General features: G+C 40.9%; 1 protein-coding gene across 7 annotated transcripts in view; it reads right to left on the bottom strand.

Annotated features, from left to right (window-relative positions):
• KIF21A (kinesin family member 21A) overlaps positions 1 to 23074 on the bottom strand; it is a 279203-nt gene that overhangs the window by 187869 nt on the left and 68260 nt on the right. For all 7 annotated transcript variants that reach the window (XM_073619687.1, XM_073619690.1, XM_073619692.1 and 4 more), the window contains exon 2: positions 2647 to 2869. In XM_073619687.1, the coding sequence (XP_073475788.1) occupies positions 2647 to 2869 (223 nt within the window). The remainder of the gene's footprint in view (positions 1 to 2646; positions 2870 to 23074) is intronic.

The following is a 23074-nucleotide window of genomic DNA, read 5'->3' as shown; positions in this document are numbered from 1 at the left end:
ATGTGCCAAAGTGTCCAATCTGTCTGTCATAATGTCGCAGTCCAGATAAAAATTGCTGATCATTGCCATTACTAGTAAAAAAAAAAAATAATAAAAATGCCATAAATCTTTCCCCTATTTTGTAGGTGCTATAAACTTTTGCGCAAACTAATCAATATACGCTTATTGCGATTTTTATTACCAAAAATATGTAGAAGAATACATATCGGCCTAAACTGAGGAAAATTTTTTTTTTTTTTTTAAATTGGGGATATTTATTATAGTAAAAAGTACAAAATAGTGTTTTTTTTTCAAAATTTACGCACTTTTTTTGTTTAAAGCGCATAAAATAAAAACCGCAGAGATGATCAAATACCAACAAAAAAAGCTCTATTTGTGGGAAAAAAAGGACGTCAATTTTGTTTGGGGACAACGTCGCACGAGCACGCAATTGTCAGTTAAAAGTGACACAGTGCTGTATCGCAAACAATGGCCTGGTCATTAAGCAGCGCAATCTTCCAGGGCTGAAGTGGTTAATAAACTTAATATTTTAATTATAATAGAAATTATCCAAATGCTTTTTGTTTTCGGATTATCGGAATTTCTAATTTTTGTTCTTTCAGATTTTTGAATTTTAGATCTTTGTTCTTTCGAATTATTGCGAATTATCGAAATAACGAATACCGCATCTATATGAATGGAACGTAAAAAAAAAAAATTGAATTTATCCAAAGTTACGAATTTATTCAAAATAACGAATATCAATCATAACAAATGATTCGAAAAACGAAAAAAAAAAACGAATAAGAAGAAAGAAAAACACATTTTTTGGCAGCGCACTGCAGGACAGAATCAGCAGGCAAATGAGCAATTAGGACCATAAACTCCGACGTAAATGCAATGAAATACATCTGGGATAAATCCGAGGAAGGAAAGGAGGCCACACCCAAGGGAGCTAAAGAAAACTCAGAGGAATATAAGAACTCAAGCAAGGGAAAGGTTGTTATTAGAGATGGGCTCGGGTGTGTTCAAGATCTTAGTCCCAACCCACCTGCCCGATCCCGCCAGGAAGCCCACACTGCACACACAGTGCAGTGTGGGCTTCCTGGCGGGATCGGGCAGGTGGGATCCCAAACATGCTTGAGCCCATTCCTAGTTTTTAGTGTCAAGACAGAGGGAAAACTGAAAGCCGTCCAAGAACTGTAAATGATTCATGAGCTGGAAGGACCCGATATAGCAGGACTGCTCCCTTTGTGTTTGGGATCCAATATGTTGCACAACATAGCCAGGTCAATGTAGCTCAGAATACAAGGCAAATACCTTTGGAACACACAAACTTGCTGCTAGAAACATAAGAAATTCAAAAGCACCAGCGGTGACCAGCAGCAAGGAATAACCAAGGTGGATCAGTGTGTTGCCTGAAGGAGCTTTGGCGAGAACACAGCACAGAGTGTGCATATGCGTACAACCCTCCACCCAAATTATGAAACTAACAGAAAATAGGAGTAATAATGATGCCCATTGGTTCAAATATATGAAGTAGTTCCCGATGCCCAACTCACACACCTTCTTAGAAACAAGCATTTAGAGACAGGGGTAACAACAGAGGCTTTGTCGGGGCTCTGGACCTAAAAAAAAAATGATCTGAAGCTAATAATACACAAAAAGGTCCTGTAGAGGCCATAATGCTGAGCCCATTGTCCAAGGAGCAAGTTCCAGATAGGTCTTTCAGTGAGCCGGTTCAGCGGGGTCCAGGTACAGCCTCCAAAGCTGTCGCTTAGGATACACCAATCCAGATAGCTGCATATAAAAAAAAAAGAGCTCAAGGAGTCCATAGAGAAGTCTTGATTAAAAAAAAAAATCTCTTGTAAAATGGTTAAACTTTACACAGTAGAAAAAAGGAAATCCCTCCTCTTAGGACACTAGCAAAAAGCTGAGGCATGCTGGGAGAGGGTTTATAGCAGGCTGGACGCTTTTATGTTCATTAGTGTCCAAAATCTTCTTGTAGGAGGCAGTATAGCTGCCTCTATGGCTCCTGCGTCCCCCCAAAAAAGAATATAATATAGCCTCTAAGGACTAAATCTGATTTTTATTGAGACAGAAATATGACCCAAACCTATGGACTGTGCGTTTTTGTTTTTAAGCTTTGTTAAACACATCTGTTATACCCCACAAGACCAATCCCAATCCTAAATTTGCTCAAGGACATATGAAGATTTACTGTATAGACCCAGAAGCGCTCTCCACTGATATGAAAAAAACTAGAGAATTTCATATGCAGATAAATGTATAGCATACATGACCATCATTTTTTTCAATGTCTTTTTTTCCTTTGTAATGTCCATTTTATTAATCAAGAAATATTGAAATTGAAAAAAAAGACTAATAAATAACATATTAACGTTGTGATTTAACATACTGCTTTCTAATCAATCATGTACTTAGAGGATCATCTTACATGTTTAGGATGTACACCAGTAGCAACCTCTAAAAAAAATGTTGAGAGCATTCTAATTCTACAGTGTTGCCAGCAGGGGGGATGCTTTTTTCAATTAAAAACAGAAAATCCAATAAAAGATAAGAGCTTAAATGCCAGTACCAAAAATCAATGAAGTTGTTGCTGCTTTAACACATGGCAGAAGAATTTTTTTATTCAAAATCTCTCACCTGTCCATAGGCAAATACAGTTGCATTGTAGCCCTCAAAACATCCCTCAATGAGTTTCTCTGTACACTGATAATAAATGTCATCCTGTCTGGAATCAATATCAAAGACATAGTCAAAGGTGAATGCCTTATCTTTTCCTAGGAAAACTTGGGGTTCTCCAGGCGTTGCTGATGTGCAAATATGACAACCTTCAATTTTCTCTTTGGCAAGTTGCGGTCGAATTCTGGAAGCAAAATAGAAAAACTGAATTAAGAGAGGGGGCAAAAAAAAAAAAAAAAAAAAAAAAAACAACAAAAGAAATCAAAAATTTTATTGTCTTGAGTTCAAGAACAGTAACAGAACAACTGTCTAAGACAAGATTTTCCTCACTTTGGAGGGATTTCTCACTTCCTCTTGTGCCTACAGGACAAGGAATGAAGGGAAATCTCTCAGACACATGACCAAATAAACTTATAGGAGTAACTAATCCCCAATCCAGCAGTGTATCTTAGCATAATTGACATCCAAACAGCATTTATTTTTTTTATAAACACACACACACACACACACACACACACACACTAGATCACAATTATTTTCAACAGCATTAAAGCGTAACTCCACTTTTGTTGAGAAAAAAATCATCCCCCTCTGCGTGATCTATGTACATTGCAAGGATTATAACAAATGTTGTTGCAGATTCCTACCTTTTGTTATTTTGAAGAAATCCATGCATGTTTGTCTTTGTCTGTACTTGGTTGGTTATAATGAGAGTGGTTTCATAAATAACTGTCAGGTGTGGAGCTGAAGAGCACTAATGAGGAAATTTGCTGGGCCTGCATCCCTTTAGACATGCTCCTATTAAAAGCATCTCTCAAAAAATGACATTTTTGTTGCAGGGGATGCCTGAAATCTGATTTGTATCTTAGGCAGACTTCAGGGAAAATTGGTGAGCCAATCACACAAGCAGGAAATGATGTTTCTGGGGAGTGGTCAGTACACACTCTGTGTACAATCCAGGTAGCCATATTGCAATGTATTCTCAGAAAATTACATTGACTGCAGATTGAAAAGGAAAGGTCATTTTTAATAACATTCAATTACAATAGGATTAGTGTCTTAATTATATGCACTATATTATTTTTTCTTTATTTGCTATTTTTTTCCCCCACGAAAGTTGAGTTACCCTTTAGAATTAAACACTAATAATGGACAGAATAGAGACCAAAAATATTTTCTTGTTATAAATATATTATATAAAATCAAGTTGGATTAAAAAAAAAAGTGGAGGCCTAAAAGCAACGCAGCAAAGAATTGGAAATTATCTGCATCCAGAACAATAATAATGGGGGGGATAATAATGGCGTGCTAAATAAAATTGAAGGTTTAAATAGCGGTGCATCAAGGCAAAAAGCGAAGGATAATAGCTCTAGGCTTTGGTAGCGACAGGCCTACCGGGGATTAAATTATGATGTGATCCCTACAGATGTGATTTCAAATATGTTGACAAAAATGGCTATCCCGACAAAACATGGGCTCCAAATGGACAACCATATACAAAAAACACAGGCCGCAATCAGTCAGTTGTTACAATATTCAGGCAGTAAATAGACAATTATTGAGATTCACAAACAGAAAATAGGCAATTGTGACAACCACCACACTTGCATTATACATTTTTTCTTTAAAATTGCCTCTTTTGCTGCCATTGTAGTTCTAAAAGGAAGCACATAGGTCCCAGCAGGTGTTCTGTTAGATATGGCGACCCGTCAGAATTGGTAACGGAAGTGACGTTCCGTCGCAGCCATCTTGCTACACCCCGCACTCCTCCACAGTAAGGATACACCGAGAAGGGGCAAGCGGACATCTTGTTACACCCAGCGGAGTTTTGCATTTCAGTTATTTTTAACAGTAAACGGATCTTATAGTATGTTGAAATACAGTATTTACAAATCCATCGGACTGTTTACAAGTTTAATAATAAAAGCAGTTCTGTCAGATTAGCAAACCTGTGAGATCAGCAGGTTTGCCGCTGCTTTTAAAACTCAATATCTAAACAGTCCGTCCGATTTCTACACACATAGATATCAACACTGTGTACCGATTACAAAACTATTGATGTGTACATCTCCCCCTGAATGAGTGATTTATGTGCTGGAGGCAAGTGCACAGAATGACCTTGGTATTTAGTTATTCAAAATCAGCCCAAGTAATTTTATGCATGTGCCACTGCTGCACAAATAACTAGTTAAGTGGGGGAGTGTAAACAACAGTGTGCAATCAGTGCCCCCTGAGAAGCAGCCAATGGAGACTATGTATACTGTACGCAAGTAAAGGCTAACACAAAGGTTTTAAGGTTACAGACAATTTTTTTTTTTTTCTCACACAAAATCTTGCATCACCCATTTGCACGAGCCGTAGACCAGGGTTGGTAAAGTTAAAGAAGTCCAGCCTGAGCTCACTTGTCTGGCCTTCTTCCTTTTCAGCAGAGAGAGGTCTGAAGTCCGCTCTCTGCTGACGTCACCAAGATCAGTCCAGGCACTGCGTCATCCCGACTTCGGAAGTCTGGATCCGCCAGGTGTGCCTGGACTGATTGCTGTCTCAGCGAGCCACTGCGATGGCCGCTTTCCGCCCCTCCACCACTCAGCGCTCCAATGAGCATGGAGGAGCAGAGCAGGAGAGCTGCTGATTGACAGTCGGCAGCTCTCTGCTCAGGGAGGTGAGAACCGAGCCATCAGCGATGTTCGGTGGCTTGGTTCTCAGTGAAGAGGCCAGCAGGGGACAGATGCAGCATCAGATCGATGCTGCATCCACCTACACAAGCATGAATATGGGATAAAAAAAAAAAAATCAAATACCTCTCTTTTAAAGATTATAGAGGACCAAAATTGTGGCCCTTGATACTTCCAGAGGGCCGTTCAATTGCAGCTCATTTTCATGTCTTTAAGTATATTGCGTTGAGTTAGGCAACTCATTTAACAAACGGTGAAAAGAAAGTGGGATGAAGCTGTATGTATGGATACAGAAACAATACTGGATACAAATATCCTTGTGCAGAGTTGAAAACCAATACAGATATGCGAGGGTATGCAAGTTCTTGAGAATACACATGTATGGCTGCATACAGCCATGTGCAGCACTTGTGTCCTCCCTGGCAGGAAAATTCACTGGGCTCTGCGCTTAATGGTCAGGCATGGCAGCATGCACGAGTCCTTGCTGGGGCTTACATTTTTTTGAAGATGTGATCTAGACCTAAAATAAAGACAGAACCTAAATTATCATTTTTCAGTACACTCAAGCGATGCAGCAATAAAGGAGTGGGATTACTAATTTTTACAGTTAAGTGACCAAGTACATTCACCGGAAAGGCAGACTCTTTCAATTACTCTACTGATAGTAGTACATCATTCCGGTTTACCCTGTATTGTCAGGTTGGAAAAATGAGAAACATCCATCCAGATTGGACAACATAATTGCTACAAATCGTAGTTTACTAACAAGAAGAGCAGAATAATATATACTTACTGAGTGTGCAAAAATTAAACAATGCAGATTTTCAAGTTTCAAGAATCATGCTGTATAGGTGCAGTTTTTAATGATTACTTAACATTCACACTCCCCTGAAACTGAAAACAGAATGAGACCAACCTGTTCTTTAAAACATTAAAAAAATTATGTAGGTTTGAGATACCACCTCTTAAAAGCGGAGGTCCGCCCACCGCTGCGAAAAATTTAAAGACCGCAGCTGCACATACTGCAGCTGCTGACTTTTAATAATCGGACACTTACCTGTCCTGGAGTCCAGCGATGTCGGCACCACAGCTGATGTTTCCATCAGCTGTCGGGTGCATGCCGCCTCCATTGCGAGTAAGGCAACCCGGCAGGGAAGCCTTATAGATTCACGCCGGGAACCCTATTGTGCATGCGCGAGGCTCCGCTCCTCTCTCCTACCGGCCCAGCGACTGGGGAAGGAGGAGGGAGCCCAGGCGGTGACATCAATACCTACGGCTGAGGCGCCCGGAAGTGGGAACAGGATACCTGTGAAAGACAGGAGGGGGGAGGGGGGTGTGGAGTACAAGCGGAAGTTCCACTTTTGGGTGGAACTCCGCTTTAAGTGGAAGTTTAGTCAAAAAAAAAATAAAAATCCCTATACTTACCTATTCTGCAGCCAGTCCTATACTGAGCTGTCAGCAGCGGCTTCAGTTTGTGGGAGCATGTAGGAGAGGCAGCTGATAACGGAAGCTCCGTAGTAAGTCTATTGGTGATGTCACTTTCCAGGCATTTCACAGCTGTTGTCGGTTCTCTCCTGTACACAGCAGCCGTTGCAACAGACAGGACAACACATTTTTCTTTACAGTGCTAGATAGATTAGGCTTAGAATAAAAACTAGCATAGCCACAAGATCAATAAACATTTTTATCAAGTACGAGAAACAGACTTGCTGATCTTGCCATTAATGCAGTGTCCTTGCCACAACCTATGAGCTGAACTGAAAGCACAAACATTATAAACTTCTGAGGGGTTCACCCCAAATGGTCTTCAGGGATTGGGTCTAACCATCAAGGCCCCCTCTGCCCTGGACCTGTAAAGCACTCTCCAGCTAACTCCCCATATTGCATACAGTTTCAAGGAGACGTGCCAACAGGATCCAGTGCTGCAAGCAACATTACATGTCAGCTCCTCTTCTTCCCTCCCCAGCGGTGTCTGGGTACAGTCCCAGTGGCATGCCCACGGTACCGATCGAGAAGTTGTGCTATAGCCTGATTGTCTGGTGCTCAGCTATAGATAGTGAAAAAAAAAAGTTAAGCTAGAAAACAAATCATTACCTAAGGACACTAGCAAAAAACCTGAGGAACTCTGGGAGGGGTTCTATGAGGGTTCCCACAGCTCCAAGATATTGGCAAATTGTCCGATACCGACATATAACCAGGCATACCGTATAAACAAGAAAACTATCATTTGTATTGCTATCACAATGGGAATAAAATGGTAACAGATGCCCATAAATAAAACAGACAAAACAAAGAATCATATTTTAACCTTTACATACATTATGCAGTACTTTTTCACCCCCTGTCCACAGTGCTGCTATGTAGTGCATTAACAAAAATTACCTAATTTTTCAAGACACCTGCACAAAGTAAAATATTGGCATGAAACACATTTAGTACTTTTTCTTGAACTGTCAGTAGTCTTTGCCCCCAGCTGGTATGCTCTGACAGGCACCATCATGTTTTCTGAATAGCATGTCTCAGACACATGGTTAGGGTTTCACATTAGATCTACACAATGAGCAGCTTAGTTTTGCACTTCTTTGTGAATTTACTGTAAATACTGCTTTGGGGCAACAAAGGGAATTTACAAAAATTATTCAAAATGGAACAAATTTGCAAAGACCTTAAAAACCAGTTAGCTCACACCTACCTTGTGCTATTTACACTAATAGATGCCAGCAAATGACTTTGGAATATGGTAGTATAGGACTAGTAGATACAAGGAAAAGTCCTTCCAGCATTAGTGTGACTTAAGCCATTTTGTGGCTCAAATTTCATTTTTATAGGTTAATGGAAGTGAAGTATAAGTTAGGTCTTCTCATGCCTCATTAAGTGAAGATTACATTTTGCTTCGTTTTTTGTGTGTACGGAAAAGTTTGACCTTTTGCACTTTTCAGGCCTGGTGCTTGGGGTGTGCATTCAGCAAGTTTACAAGAAATCCTACACCCATGTATACAAGTCCATGTACCTGAGTTAAAGGATAAGTTCACCTTTGGAACATTTTACATGTTCCACCCGTTTTTAGGGTGGAACGTGACACGTTCCAGCATCTTCCTCAGATTCCCTCCATCCCCCCCCCCCCCCCCGACACCGGGCACTTACCGTCACAATGTAAAAACAGCATGGCCGTGCAGGGCTCCACCCACACAGCTGTGTCATTCAGTTTCCTGTGAATGAAGGTCTACAAGTACTGCCACCCCGTGCGGCTGACTGTTTGTAGTTCACAACTAGCTGCGAGGGCGCTGGTGAGTGCTCTTGTAGTCATTTGAGCTTGCACATACAAGGAATGAGCAGACAGCTATGCTAAGAGTTTGCAGGAGCCCAAGATTGATCAGCAGATCACAGGTGCAAGATAGATAGCCAGATAGATAAATCTATCTAAAATCTTCCGTGCAAAAAAAAAACAAATGTGCTTTTATTTTTTTGAGCTTAACCTTTAACAGTCGTGTCCCAAAAAAGCCACACCTAACCCAAATTTAATAAAAGTTTTAAAACTGAGCTCCAGGTAATTTCATCCAGCTTTGTATTTCTTAAAAATTAACAAATGCATTTTAATACTTTGGGCCGCACAGTGGCCAAGTGGTTAGTACTTCTGCTAGCAGCACTAGGGTCGGTGGTTCAAATCCCAACCACAGCACTGCATATTCTCCCTGTGCTTGCATGTGTTACCTTCAGGTACTCCAGTTTCCTCTTACACTCCAAAGACATGCTGGTAATTGGCTCCTGTCTAGCATGTGTATGTATGCATGTGAAATGGGGATCTTGAGGGCAGGGACTGAAGTGAGTGTCAAATTCCGTCAAAATCTTAAAGAAAATCTGCTGCCCTCCTCCAGAAAGTTGTCAATAGGAAGAAGGTTTACCTTCCAACATGACAATGACCCAAAACACAGGAAAAATTATCACACAATGGTTGAAGGAGTAAAAGGTGAATGTCCTTGCATAGCCTAGTCAGAGCCCAGACTTAAAACCCATTGAAAATCTATGAAATGACTTGAAGACTGCAGACCAAATGGTCACCTTCAAATTAAACTGAACTTGAGCAGTTCTGCAAAAAAAAAAAAAAGAGAGGGCAAATATTGCAAAGTTTAGATGTGCAAAGTTAGTAGAGACCCAACAGACTAAAGGCTATAATTAAAGCGGTAGTAAACCGCTGAAAAGGAAAGAAAGAAAAAAAAAAAAAGCCACCGCTGAGGGGGCCGACATATTCTCTCGGCGTTTCCTCCGCTTTCGCAGGCTCCGGCGCTGTGAGTGGCAGGAGCAGTGTAGACATTTTTACAGCTGCTGTTTTTGGTTTCAGACTTTTCTTTCTGCAGCCAGTAAACTCCCCAGCAAGTTATCCTATGTGTCCAGAGTTTTTTTGGCAGGGGCGTTTTCTGGCTGGGAAGAAAATCCAAAACTAGTGGGTTTTAAGAGGAGTTTTTCAACTGTAAAAACGCTCCAACTCTGATAAAAGCTTAAAAAAACACAAAAAAAAAAAATGCTGAAAAACATGTCTTTTTGGCGTTTATTAGCGCTTGAACCATAACCTTTTGTGGAAGTATAGTTTTGAAAAAAAAAAAAAAGAAGAGCTAAAAACGCTACAGCAAAAAAAAAAAAAAAAAAAAAAAAAAAAAAAAAAAAAAACGCTGAAAAACCCTACTGCAACAAACACTGCAAGAAATCAAGGGGAAGTGATTGAATGGGCTGTGCTAGCTGATAGCTGATAGCTGGGGACCAGGTCATGAGATGGAATAAACTTAAACTTTATGGATAGACATCTCAAACATACATATATTTTTTAAATTGTCAGGTATTCAGTTTTAAATAAAGGCTTATACTAAAATGTAAACAAATGTTATAATAAATGTTCTTGATAGGATAGATATAAAAAATAAACAAAAAAACAAAAACAGCTAAACATTTTACATTTCTTAGGCCCCTTTCACACTGAGGCGCTTGTAAACTTCCAGTAAAAAAAACTGTGCACTTTTGAAGAGCTTTTCAGGCGCTTTTGAAGCGCTTTCCATTCATTTCAATGGAGAGGGGCGTTTTTTCACCACCCTGCCAGCGCACTGCCCCAGTGTGAAAGCATTCATTGATTTTAATGAAAACAGGTTTTCGTGAGCTTTTCAGGCGCTTTTTTTAGCGTGAAAGCGCCTGAAAAGTGCCTCAGTGTGAAAGGGGTCTTAGAGGAAAAAAAAAAAAAAAAAAACACAACAGCTATAGGCTCCCCCGGCCCCCAAGCTTGTCACATGACCGGATGTAAAGGAACATAGTCATGTAACAAAAGCTAAACTGGAGGATCACTGACTAAACCCAATCTTCTGCAGAAGTCACAGAAATAAACATCTAGACCAGGCATGTTCAAAGTCCAGGCCTCGGGCCAACTGTGGTTTCATACGGCCCCACTGGATAGAGAGATATATATATATATATATATATTATATATACATATATACATATATACATACATATACATATACATCTCTTTTGTGGCCCCCCTAATCCGTTGGGGGGCCACAAAAGATATATATCGTATTTATCGTTCCTCGAAGGCGACAGGGAGGAGGCGGGACGAGTGTCGTCAGATTACATACAGGAGGATCTCCTGTTTACTTGGCGGCCTCTGTAATAGGAAGTCCAGTCTCCTGGGCCGCCATTGGACGACTGTTCTGTCTATCATAGGAGGCGGGACTTTGTATTAACCACTTACCGACTGCGGCACGACGATGTACGTCCAAACTTTGGCGGCGGATATCGTTGTTATGGCAGCAGCTAGCCCCCCCTCCAGCCGCGATCCGGTGCCCTCCGCCGCTTACCGGAGCCGTCGGTAGCGGCGGAGGCGATTGCGTCCTCCTCCGTGGTGTGTCTGGAGACGAGTGAGGCTAAGATGGCGCCCACTCGTCTCCATGACACTGCTGGGCGGAAGCGACGTCAAAACGTCACTTCCGTCCACGCCTCTTAAAAGGCACATTTTTTCAAATGTCATTTTTTTAAATGACTTTTGTTTTTTTGTTTTGTTATTTATTGCATTTTAGTGTAAATATGAGATCTGATGTCTTTTTGACCCCAGATCTCATATTTAAGAGGTCCTGCCATGCTTTTTTCTATTACAAGGGATGTTTACATTTTTTTTTTTTTTAAACAGTGTAAAAATAAATAAAATATTGTAAAATAAATAATAAAAACCCCCTGTCCCGACGAGCTCGCGCGCAGAAGCGAACGCATACGCGAGTAGCGCCCGCATATGAAAACGGTGGTCAAACCACACATGTGAGGTATCGCAGCGACTGGTAGAACGAGAGCAATAATTCTAGCCCTAGATCTCTTCTGTACCGCAAAATATGCAACCTGTAGAAATTTTTAAACGTCGCCTATGGAGATTTTTGAGGGTAAAAGTTTGACGCCATTCCACGAGCGGGCGCAATTTTCAAGCGTGACATGTGGGTATCAATTTACTTGGCGTAACATTATATTTCACAATATAAAAAAAATTGGGCTAACTTTACTGTTGTCTTTTGTTGAATTTTTTCCAAAAAAAGTGCGCTTTTAAGACTGCTGCGCAAAAAAAGCATTGCAACGACCGCCATTTTATTCTCTAGGGTGTTAGAAGAAAAACCATATATAATGTTTGGGGGTTCTAAGTAATTTTCTAGCAAAAAAAACTGTTTTAAACATGTAAACACCTAAAATCCAAAACGAGGCTGGTCCTTAAGTGGTTAAAGAGGCCCCCAAGTAAGCAGGAAATTCTCCTATATGTAATCTGTTGGCGCTCCTTGAGAGGGCAGAAAGGTGTGTCTTCATGGGAGGAACAGCGAGCCGCCATGGTTTTGTCCATCAAAAAGAAGAAGATTACTTTCACATGGGTTGCACAGTGCACAGCCCCAGTAAACGAATAAGATGTTCTGTCGGCTTCTGCATGGTAAAAGGAGTAACGTTTACATTTAGAAAGTCATCTACCAGCAGGTCCATATCCATAAAGACATGGATGAGCGAGTTTGGGGTGCAGAAACTTGACTGGCCTGCACAGAGTCCTGACCTCAATCCGAAAGAAGACCTTTGGGATGAATTAGAGCGGAGACTGCGAGCCAGGCTTGTCCACATCAGTGCCTGATCTCACAAATGCGCTTCTGGAAGAATGGTCAAACATTCCCACAGACACACTCCTAAACCTTGTGGACAGCCTTCCCAGAAGAGTTGAAGCTGTTATAGCTGTAAAGGGTGGGCCAACTTAATATTGAACCCTACAGACTAAGAGTGGGATGCCATTAAAGTTCATGTGCATGTAAAGGCAGGTGTCCCAATACTTCTGACAATATAGTGTATGCGTATATGTGTGTTGTGCTGCTTTTCCCAAAAGGGAATGGGCACTAGATTCAGCTTCCCTGAATATCACAGTCCTAGTTAACAGCTGCGTTAACTGCTCTGAGCCTGGGTTCACACTGCTGCGGTGCGAGACACCGCATGTAATTCGCACAGGAATCACAGCACATTCCTGTGCGAATTACATGTGGTGTCTCTGGGGTGAAATTGAGCCATGAATTTGTATGGCTCAAATTGCACTGCATTCGCACCAAACTGGTGCAGGACTGTTTTTTTGTCTGCACCAGAATCGGATCGCATGGGTGTGAACAAATAGGTGTGACAAAAAAAGCAATGCGTTTTGCAAACTGATTGTGAGGTGTCGTTAGGATACCCTCTGCAATCGGTCCGCACGGATGGGTTGCGATTTAGATGCGGTGCCAAATCCATAGTGAATTTTCTGGGAGGTCACACCATATCTAGTGTGAACCCAGGCTAAAAGTCTGTAAAAAAATAGAATAAAAATAAGAATCTATAAAAACACCAGATTTCAAATGATACTGCTTAATCCCCAGCAAATTACAGATCTAAAAAAAATTAATAAATCAGGAAATAGACCATGTAACAGCTAACGCATTTCATCACTTCAGAGACTGCACACCATCAAAATACAAAAGTATCTATTTTTAGGTAAAAAAACAATGCATTTTACAGAGCAATAGGTAACAAGATGCAGGCCAGTTGTGGAAAACTATTTTTTAAACCAAATGAAACTTAAATAGGACATACAAGTCTTTTTCAGCATAAAATACAAAACGATATTCAACGCAATGTTATATTGTTTCTTTCTGATGTCTTAACATATAATTTACATCATGATCAACTATACCCTTTTAAACTAAATCTAGGAACACAGATAGGTCTGACACTGTTCAACGTGCCCAGAGGCTCTGCTGTAATCCGAAACAACCCTATTATATGCCAACACAATTACGTTACTGCAAATGTAGCAAATAGCCGTAATCTAACTGTCTGGTGGTTAAATGATGCGGATGAAGGGAAGCCAAGAAGAATGACTCACCGGGCTTTTATTTAATAAAAGACAGCATTCCAATAACCTAATTAGCATGGTTTGTTCTTTGTAGCTCTGATATGACTTCATATTTTAAAAAGAGCTGGACAAATGTAAGTATCTCTATTTTGTCAACTTATATCTGATCAAAACTTTTTTTTTTTTTTTTTATCAAAACAATGGCAGAAGTACAGTATCTGCACTGGTCAGAGAAATGTTAGAGAGGGACAGTAGCGTGACTAGGTCTCTTTCAGACGAACGATCCGTTCAGGTCCGCCTGTCAGTGTTTTAGGCGGACCTGAGCGGACCCTCCATAGACCTCTATGGAGGGTCGGATGTCAGCGGTGACATGTCCGCTGACATCCGACCCGCTCCGATCCGAAAAAGTGGGGGCGGAGGAAAAACCTACTTTTCCATCCGTTTTCGGATCGGATCGGGTGACGACAGACTCTGCAGTCCGTCGTCATCCGATCCCCCATAGGGGAGAGCGGCACTGTGACAGGTCAGTCGCTGCACAGTGTGCAGACGGACCTGTCATCTGCCTGCTCAGCGGGGATCCACGGAGCGATCCCTGCTGAGCAAGCGGATGTTCACGGGGCGGATCATCTCAGATCCGTCCCGTGTGAAAGGACCCTAAGGCCTCATGCACACTGGACATTATATAAAAGCCAGTAGCTTTACAGTAAGTTTTTCAGAGTTTTTGCAATAGCGTTCGCTTTTTTTTTTTTTTTTAATCGATGGGATCAAAAACATTAACAAAAACATTGTTTTTTTTTTTTTACAGCCCAAAAAATTGACTAGAAAAAAAACCACATCTGGCACCAAAAACAGCAGCTGTAAAAACGTTCAGTGTGTATGAGGCCTAAAAGTCTACAGTGCATCCGGAAAGTATTCACAGCGCGTCACTTTTTCCACATTTTGTTATGTTACAGCCTTGTTCCATAATAGATTAAATTCATTATTTTCCTCAAGATTCTACAAACAGTACCTCATAATGACAATGTGAAAGAAGTTTGTTTGAAACTTGCAAATGTATTAAAAAAAAAAAAAAAAAAAAAAAAAAAAAAAATCACAATACACAAGTATTCACAGCATTTGCTCAATACTTTGTTGAAGCACTTTTGGCACCAATTACAGCCTTAACCTTTTTCAATATGATGCTACAAGCTTGGCAAACCTATTTTTGGTCAGTTTCTCCCATTCTTCTTTGCAGGACCTCTCAAGCTCCATCAGGTTGATGTTCAACCGGGTTCAAGTCTGGGCTCTAGCTGGGCCACTCAAGGACATTAACAGAGTTGACCCGTAGCCACTCTTGTTAACTTGGCTGTGTGCTTAGGAACGTTGTCATGTTGGAAAATTAACTTTCACCCGAGCCTGAGGTCCACAGTGCTCTGGAGCATGTTTTCATCAAGGATGTCTTTTGTACATTTCTGCATTCATCTTTCCCTTGATCTGGACTAGTCTTTCAGTTCCTGCAGCTGAAAAACATCCCCACAGCAAGATACTACCACCACCATGCTTCACTGTAGGGATGGTATTGGCCAGGTATGAGCGGCGCTTGGTTTTCTCCAGACACAACACTTGCCATTCAGGCCACAGAGTTCAATCTTTGTTTCATCAGACCAGAGAATTTTGTTTCTCATGGTCCGAGTGTCCTTTAGGTGCTTTTTGGCAAAGTCCAGGCGGGCTGTCATGTGCCTTTTACTGAGGCTTTTGTTTGGCCACTCTACCATACAGGCCTGATTGGTGGAGTGCTGCAGAGATGGTTGTTCTTCTGGAAGGTTCTCCTCTCTCCACAGAGAAACGTTGGTAACCTCCCTGACTAGGGCCCCTCTCCCCCGATCGCTCACTTTGGCCGGGCAGCCCATTCTAGGAAGAGTCCTGGTGGTTCCAAACTTCTTCCATTTACGGATGGAGGCCACTGTGCTCATTGGAATCTTTAATGCTACAGAAATTTTTCTGTACCCTTTCCCAGATCTGTGCCTTGATAGAATCCTGTCTGAGGTCTACAGACAATTCTTTGGACTTCATGCCTTGGTTTGTGCTCTGACATGCATTGTTAACTGTGGGAACTTATATAGCAAGGTGTGTGCCTTTTCAAATGATGTCAAATCAACTGAATTTACCAAAAGGGGGACTACAATGAAGTTATAGAAACATCTATACAGACAAAGGATGATCAGTGGAAACCGGATGTACCTGAGCTCATTTTTGAGTCTCATGGCAAAGGCTGGAAATACTTATGTTCTTTTTTTTTTTTTTTTTTTTTAATAAATTTACAAAGATTTCAAAACAAACTTTTCACATTGTCATTATGGGGTATTGTTTGTAGAATTTTGAGTAAAATAATGAATTGAATCCATTTTTGAATATGTGGAAAATGGGTAACGCTGTGAATACTTTCCGGATGCACTGCATTATTTAGAAGTTATATTTTACAAACACTGCCGCTTGACAGGAGGTGACTGGGCAGCAAAAAGACAGTTAGCACAGAAAAAACAAACTTCAGTAGAAGATATTTTAGGATACAGAACTAAAGTCTCATACTCAACGCTGTTGTCCTCTTTGCTAACTGACCTAATCTTTTCTAAAATTTTACCACAACACAGAAACAGAACGTACAAATTCAAGGAGGACTACAGAATGCATACCTGTCCACATTATACAGGCATATTGGCTTCACAAGTTCATCCCCTATTAAATGGAGCCATCTGAATTATTTTTCCATAAATTATATTACTAACTAAAGGCAAATCCAGGCACAGGCATTGGGGCCTTAACCAACCATCACCAAATATCTTTCTATCTTTTAACTCTCCTATGATACACACATGAATGAGAAAGGTTAGCTGCAAACAACCCTGGCAGCGTTGTTCTCATCAGACAACAGGCTATCAGCTGACACACTCCAGTTTTTACGATCACTAACATAGTGCTGAAAAGTCTATTTGCCTTTGCAAAGTTTTTCCCAAAGACATCCCAAACATCATCCAATTTCTTGATGGCTGTGAACATGGCTTTACAAATGATGTCAGTACATCCAATGTAGCAGCTTTGACATTTGGTTACTAAAGAACTAGAGGGTTGATTTACCAAAACTGGAGAATGCAAAATGTGGTGTAGCTGTGCATAGAAACCAATCAGCTTCCCGGTTTTATTGTCAAAGCTTAATTGAACAAGCTGAACTTAGAAGCCGATTGGCTACCATGCAGAGCTTCACCAGATTTTGCACTTTCCAGTTTTAGTAAATCAACCCCTAGTATAAAAAGAGTGAGACCTACAATCAAACTAAAAAGTTGATGTCTAGACTTCTGTGGTTTGTAATTTGTGCCTCTCTCACAACCAAATCAGTTGGAATACAGTAACATGAACTTAAATACCATGCTTCAAATACAGGCCTCTTTCACGCGAGCGACCATGGAAGGGGCCAATAACTACTTCCCACCCAGGCCAATTCTGGAATTTCTCTCCTACATGTACAAATACATTTTTTACTAGAAAATTACTCAGAACATTATTAATATTTTTTAAGCAGAGGCCCTAGAGAATAAATTGGTGGGTGTTGCAATTTTTTATGTCTGACGGTAAGTGCGTATCGATTTTTCAAATGCAATTTTGTTTGGAAAAAAAATATACACTAATAGATTTTAATACCAAAAAAAAAAAAAAAAACAATATATAAGCCAAATTTTTTGGTACCATATAAAAAAAAAAATGATGTTACTAGAAGTAAATAGATACCCAACATGTCACGCTTTAAAATTGTGCAAGCTCGTGGAATGGAGCCAAACTATAGTACTTCAAAAATTTGTACAGGTTACCAGTTTACAGTTACAGAGGTCTAGAGCTAGAATATATATACACACACCATTCATTATATATATATATATATATATATATATCTCTTTTGTGGCCCCCCTAATCCGATAGAAGATATATATCGTATTTATCGTTCCTCGAAGGGGACAGGGAGGAGGCGGGACAAGTGTCGTCAGATTACATACAGGAGGATCTCCTGTTTACTTGGCGGCCTCTGTAATATCTCACTATAACGTTCACGGTGATACCTCATGTGTGTGGAGCAAACACCATTTACAAATGTGGGTGCGACCTATATATTTTTTTATTTTTTTTTTTCATCACTTATTCCCATCATAAGGAAAGTAAACATCCGTTGTGATAGCAAGCAAAAAGGCATGACAGGTGCTCTTTAAGGAGACATCTGGAAACTATAAAAACCCACATCTGTCCTCTACCCTGGAGAGCAGGAGATTAAAAAAACTAAAATAATGTATCTTTGCTTTTCAGAAAAAAATGGGAATGTTTACCACCGCCAGAGCAGGAAGCGACATCATGGCGTTGCTTCCGGCCTCCCAGGATCATATAGATGACTGGGACCATCTGGTCCACAGCCAGCTCTGTGGTAATCCGGTGGTGCCACATCGGATCCAGACTTCCCAATCGCAGGAAAGCCCGAAGAGGAGTCGGTGGGCGGGGGGGTCGTCCCCTCCCACTGCCTGTAAAAGCCATCCAGTGGCTAATCAGCCACTAGTATGGCTTTTACATTGGAGAATCGCAGGCTGGAAAGAAACATACCAGAATGATGCCTGCAGCTGCACGCACTAGCACTATCCTGATATATCCACTTCAAGTCAAGGATGTTATAGGACGTTCTATGGGCAGGAAGTGATTAAAACACAGGTGCTTGAGTCGTCGTTTTACGCCCCCCTCCAAAAGTCTACAATACAGCCAGAGAAAAATGTTGAAATGCTGCGGCTGCAATACTTTGTGTTTCAGTAATGGCAAATCAAATGTGGCATGCTGAGCTAACAGGCAGCACTGCCCCATCCAAATCCATAGGGTTGTGCCGCTACTGTGAGTCAAACGCTTGGCTTGCAGTTAGGAAGCAGTAGTCCCGCTGTAAACTCCAGACAGTGGCTGCTTAGCTGAAAAATAATACAACCACAGAACGTTTTTTTAGAGCATTGGGTAGTGTGAACTTTGCAATATTGTGTTCCAATCCTCATAACCAAAGCCAACAAGGACACTGCCTTCTACAAGTCTACTTCAAAGTCCAACACTAATGACACCTACATAAAACTTAAGCTTATTTCATCTGTTCTTGCTATCAGAGAGCAGCCATTACTTTAAAATGTGGAAAAAGTGCCTATTCATAGAAACACTAGCAGCTCTGTTTGTTAACAGAGGCAAGGCTGTTCCCTGTAATGCTTTTCTTCATGCTTGTGATGCCTGCATGTGGTGGTATTATAGAATACTTAGCTCTAACATTTACTTTAGCCTGACTAAACTGGAAAGAGAAGGCTTTTACAAATATTCCCTTGTATTAGTTACAGTAATGCAACTACAAGACTTATCCTGTACTCTGCAAGGAAAAAAAGTCTATAGAAATTAATTTAAGCTTTCAAAATGATCTCAGTATTCATTTAATGTTGATATGCATATTTCCACAAAGAACTTTTTTGAAAATGCAGTCTTACAGTAATTTTAAATGTAACAGTGCATTTACACAGGCCTTGGTCAATTTCCTGCCCCAGTCATAACATGAAGCTGTAGAAGCTTGCAAGTGACATTTCCATGTCTTAATATATTTAGAACTGAGCAACATACTCTTCATGAACATGACAGAAGACTGCTGCTGCAAGAACAGTAACTACCGTATTTATCGGCAAATAACACGCACCCCAATTTAGGAGGGAATTTTAAGGAAAAAAAAACTTTTAGGAGGGAAGTTGAAGGGAAAAAAACTTACATTTAAATGCCCATCATTGCAGCCTTCTCGGTGCAGCCTTGTCAGTGCAGCCTTGGATCCCCTGTCCCTGCCATCCTGGGCTTCAAAATCGCCGACCGCGATTTGAAAATGGCGCCGCCGGCGCCGAAATACACAAAGCCGGTCCTCGGCTCTTTCCGGCGGCTCTCGTTCACTTTCGGCTCCACTCATAGTCCCGAGCGGAGCTATCCGAGTAGGTTCGGATAGCTCCGCTCGGGACTACGAGTGGAGCCGAAAGTAAACGAGAGCCGCCGGAAAGAGCCGAGGAACGGCTCTGTGTATTTCGGCACCGGCGGCGCCATTTTCAAATCGCGGTCGGCGATTTTGACGTTTTGACAGCTCGGGATCGCAGGGGATCGGCGTATAACACGCACCTGCGACTTTCCCCTGATTTTAAGGGGAAAAAAGTGTGTGTTATACGCCGATAAATACGGTAATTGAAATTGAAGCCCAACTCCAGACAACCTTTTTTTTTTTTTTTTTTTTGAGTGGGTAAGGATCAATGCCTCGATTAGCTCTTGTCATTTGTGTCCCAACTGGGGAGATTTCCTCTTAAAATCCTGTCAGGAAAGGACAGAAAAGGAAGAGATTAAAAATGTCTTCAACTCAGACACATTTTAAGTAGAGTCAAAGGGGCCCGCCGGGACTATACAGCGTCATTGCATCACTTCCGGTTTCCAGCCGTGGAGCGCAGATTGCTCCGGTTTCCTGTTTTTAAATACTGTTTTCGCTTTTAATGATTTTTAATAAATGTGAGTCCCCATCAGTATTATTAATAAGTGTTTGGATATTTGTACGGTATCACACTATGGAATCTCTTTCCTCTCTACATGTGGGCAACATCTAAGAGGTTAACAGTGAGGAGACCACTTACATCGCAGACAAGGAGGCAATTGGAGAACACAGGACAGGAAGTTTCCTCCCACTCCACCGAGGCTCATACTGTGAAGGTGAAATACCTTCTTGTGGGGTGAATAATAGCAGTGAGTGCGTTTCTTATGGGGCACTGTTTTCCAAGAAGCACAGAACAATTTGAAGGAGCACATTGTCACTTTATTGGACTTTTTTTATAGACCAGGGTTTAAGGACATTATATGCATATTTCTGAACACAGTTTCACAGCAACTATATACACCAGTCATATATGTTGGATTTTTTTGCACAGAAATGTCACTTTGAATTGCAGGTTTTGCACAGGATTGTGTTTTTCGTTTGAACATAACAATATGCATTATATATAAGCGGTTAGGTAGTTTACACAGAAGGAATACATACGGTAAAAAGTTTGAAAAATGCGGTACTGTCAGAGGACTGTATTATTTTCAGAGATCAGGTATGGAGGCGCATTATATATTATAAAAAAATAAATTAAATAAAAATTAGTAAAAAAATTTTTTTACTTCTGAATTTTTTTCCACCTTTAACCACTTGATTTCTGGAAGATCTACTCCCTTTGAGACTAGGCCATGTTTTGCAATACGGCACTGTGTTACCTTAACTGACAGTTGCGTGTCATGCAACGCTGTACATACATGAATTTGTCCTTTTTTTTCCCACAAATAGATCTTTTTGGTATTTGTTCACCAATGCATTTTTTCATTTGTTGCGCTACAAAACAAAACAAAACAAAAAAAAAAAAAGGGAACGTGTTAGCCCATTCCATGTACTGCTATTCTTGAACCTTTGATCATACGGCCATTCATGGTTTTGGGTATCACCACTTCTATGTTTTGTGCTTTATCTTAAACAATTTTGACATAATGTTTGTTTTTAACCACTTCAATACCAGGCACTTATACACCTTACTGCCCAGACCAATTTTCAGCTTTCAGTGCTGTCGCAGTTTGAATGACAATTGCGCGGTCATGCTACACTGTACCCAAACTAAATTTTTATCATTTTGTTCCCACAAGTAGAGCTTTCTTTTGGCGGTATTTGATCACCTCTGCGGTTTTTATTTTTTGCTAAACAAATAAAAAAAGACCGAAAATTTTGAAAAAATAAACGTTTTGCTTTTGTTTCTGTTAAAAAAAATTTGCAAATAAGTAAGTTTTCTCTTTCACTGATGGGCACTGATAAGGCGGCACTGACGGGCACCAACGATGGGCAATGATATGCGGCACTGATGGGTGGCACTGATAGGGTGGCACTGATAGGCGGCACTGCTGGGCACTGATACGTGGAACTGATACGCGGCACTGATATGCATCCCTGGTGGCACTGGCAGTGATAGGCATTGGGGTGGGCACTGATTTGCAGCTGCCTGGGCACATATTGGTATTTCCCTGGGGGTCTAGGGGGTATACCTGGTGGTCCAGTGTGGTGGCCATCCTGGTGATCCTGGGCGACTTCCCTGGTGGTCCTGGGCGGGATCCGAGGGGGGCTGTGCTGATAAACGATCAGCACAGACCCCCCCTGTCAGGAGAGTAGCCGATCGGCTCTCCTCTACTCGCGTCTGTCAGACGCGAGTGAGGGAAAGCCAATGACCGGCTCTTCCTATTTACATCGTGATCAGCCGTGATCGGACATGGCTGATCACGTTGTAAAGAGTCTCCGTCAGAGACTCTTTACCTAGATAGGTGTTGCGGGGTGTCAGGCTGACACCCCGCAACACCGATTGCCGCGATGCGCGCCCCCGGGGGCACGCAGCGGCTCATTATTCTGATCACGTCATATGACGTCCGGTCAGAATAATGAAACCACATTGCCGCCGTCATTTTGCTATATGGCGGGCGGCAAGTGGTTAAACGTGCCTCATGTGAGGAGTTTTTAAAGAGATAATAAAATTTATAAAATAAATTTTTTATCATCTTTGGTCGCCTTTTAAAAGTCCCATTCTAAGAGAGACTTTGAGATATATATATATATATATATATATATATATATATATATATATATATATATATATATATATATATATATATATATATATATATATATATATATATATATATATATATATATATATATATATATATATATTTTTTTTTTTTTTTTTTTTTTTACTTTCTTCTATAAAACGTCCAATGAAGAAAATCACATTTTTTCATAAAATTTAGGCCAATATGTTACCTGCTACATTTTTTTTGTAAATAAATCCCAATAAGTGTATATTAAAATGGTTTGTGCAAAAGTTATAGCCGCCTTGCTGCCACATATCTAAGTGATGCAGTCGGCAAGCGGTTAACCACTTACGGACTGCCCACCGCAGTTTTAAGTCGGCTGTTTGAAGGAGGCTATCGTTATGGCAGCAGCTAGCTGCCATAACCCCAGTATCCTCTTCTTCAGTGGGCAGTACGCTACAAGACAAAAGTCATCTCTGCGGCGGATTCGCGCGAGATCACTTTTATCGGCGGCGGGAGAGGGGGAGCTCGCGCGCAGGCGCAAACGCATACGTGAGTAGCGCCCGCATATGAAAATGGTGTTCAAACCACACATGTGAGGTATCGCTGCGATCGGTAGAGCGAGAGCAATAATTCTAGCCCTCGACCTCCTCTAACTCAAAACAAGCAACCTGCAGATTTTTTTTAAACG

The sequence above is a fragment of the Aquarana catesbeiana genome, linkage group LG03, assembly GCF_042186555.1.
Source record: "Aquarana catesbeiana isolate 2022-GZ linkage group LG03, ASM4218655v1, whole genome shotgun sequence".
NCBI lineage: Eukaryota > Metazoa > Chordata > Amphibia > Anura > Ranidae > Aquarana > Aquarana catesbeiana.
Note: the sequence above shows the minus strand (reverse complement) of the source record. Positions and strands in the feature narration are given on the sequence as shown.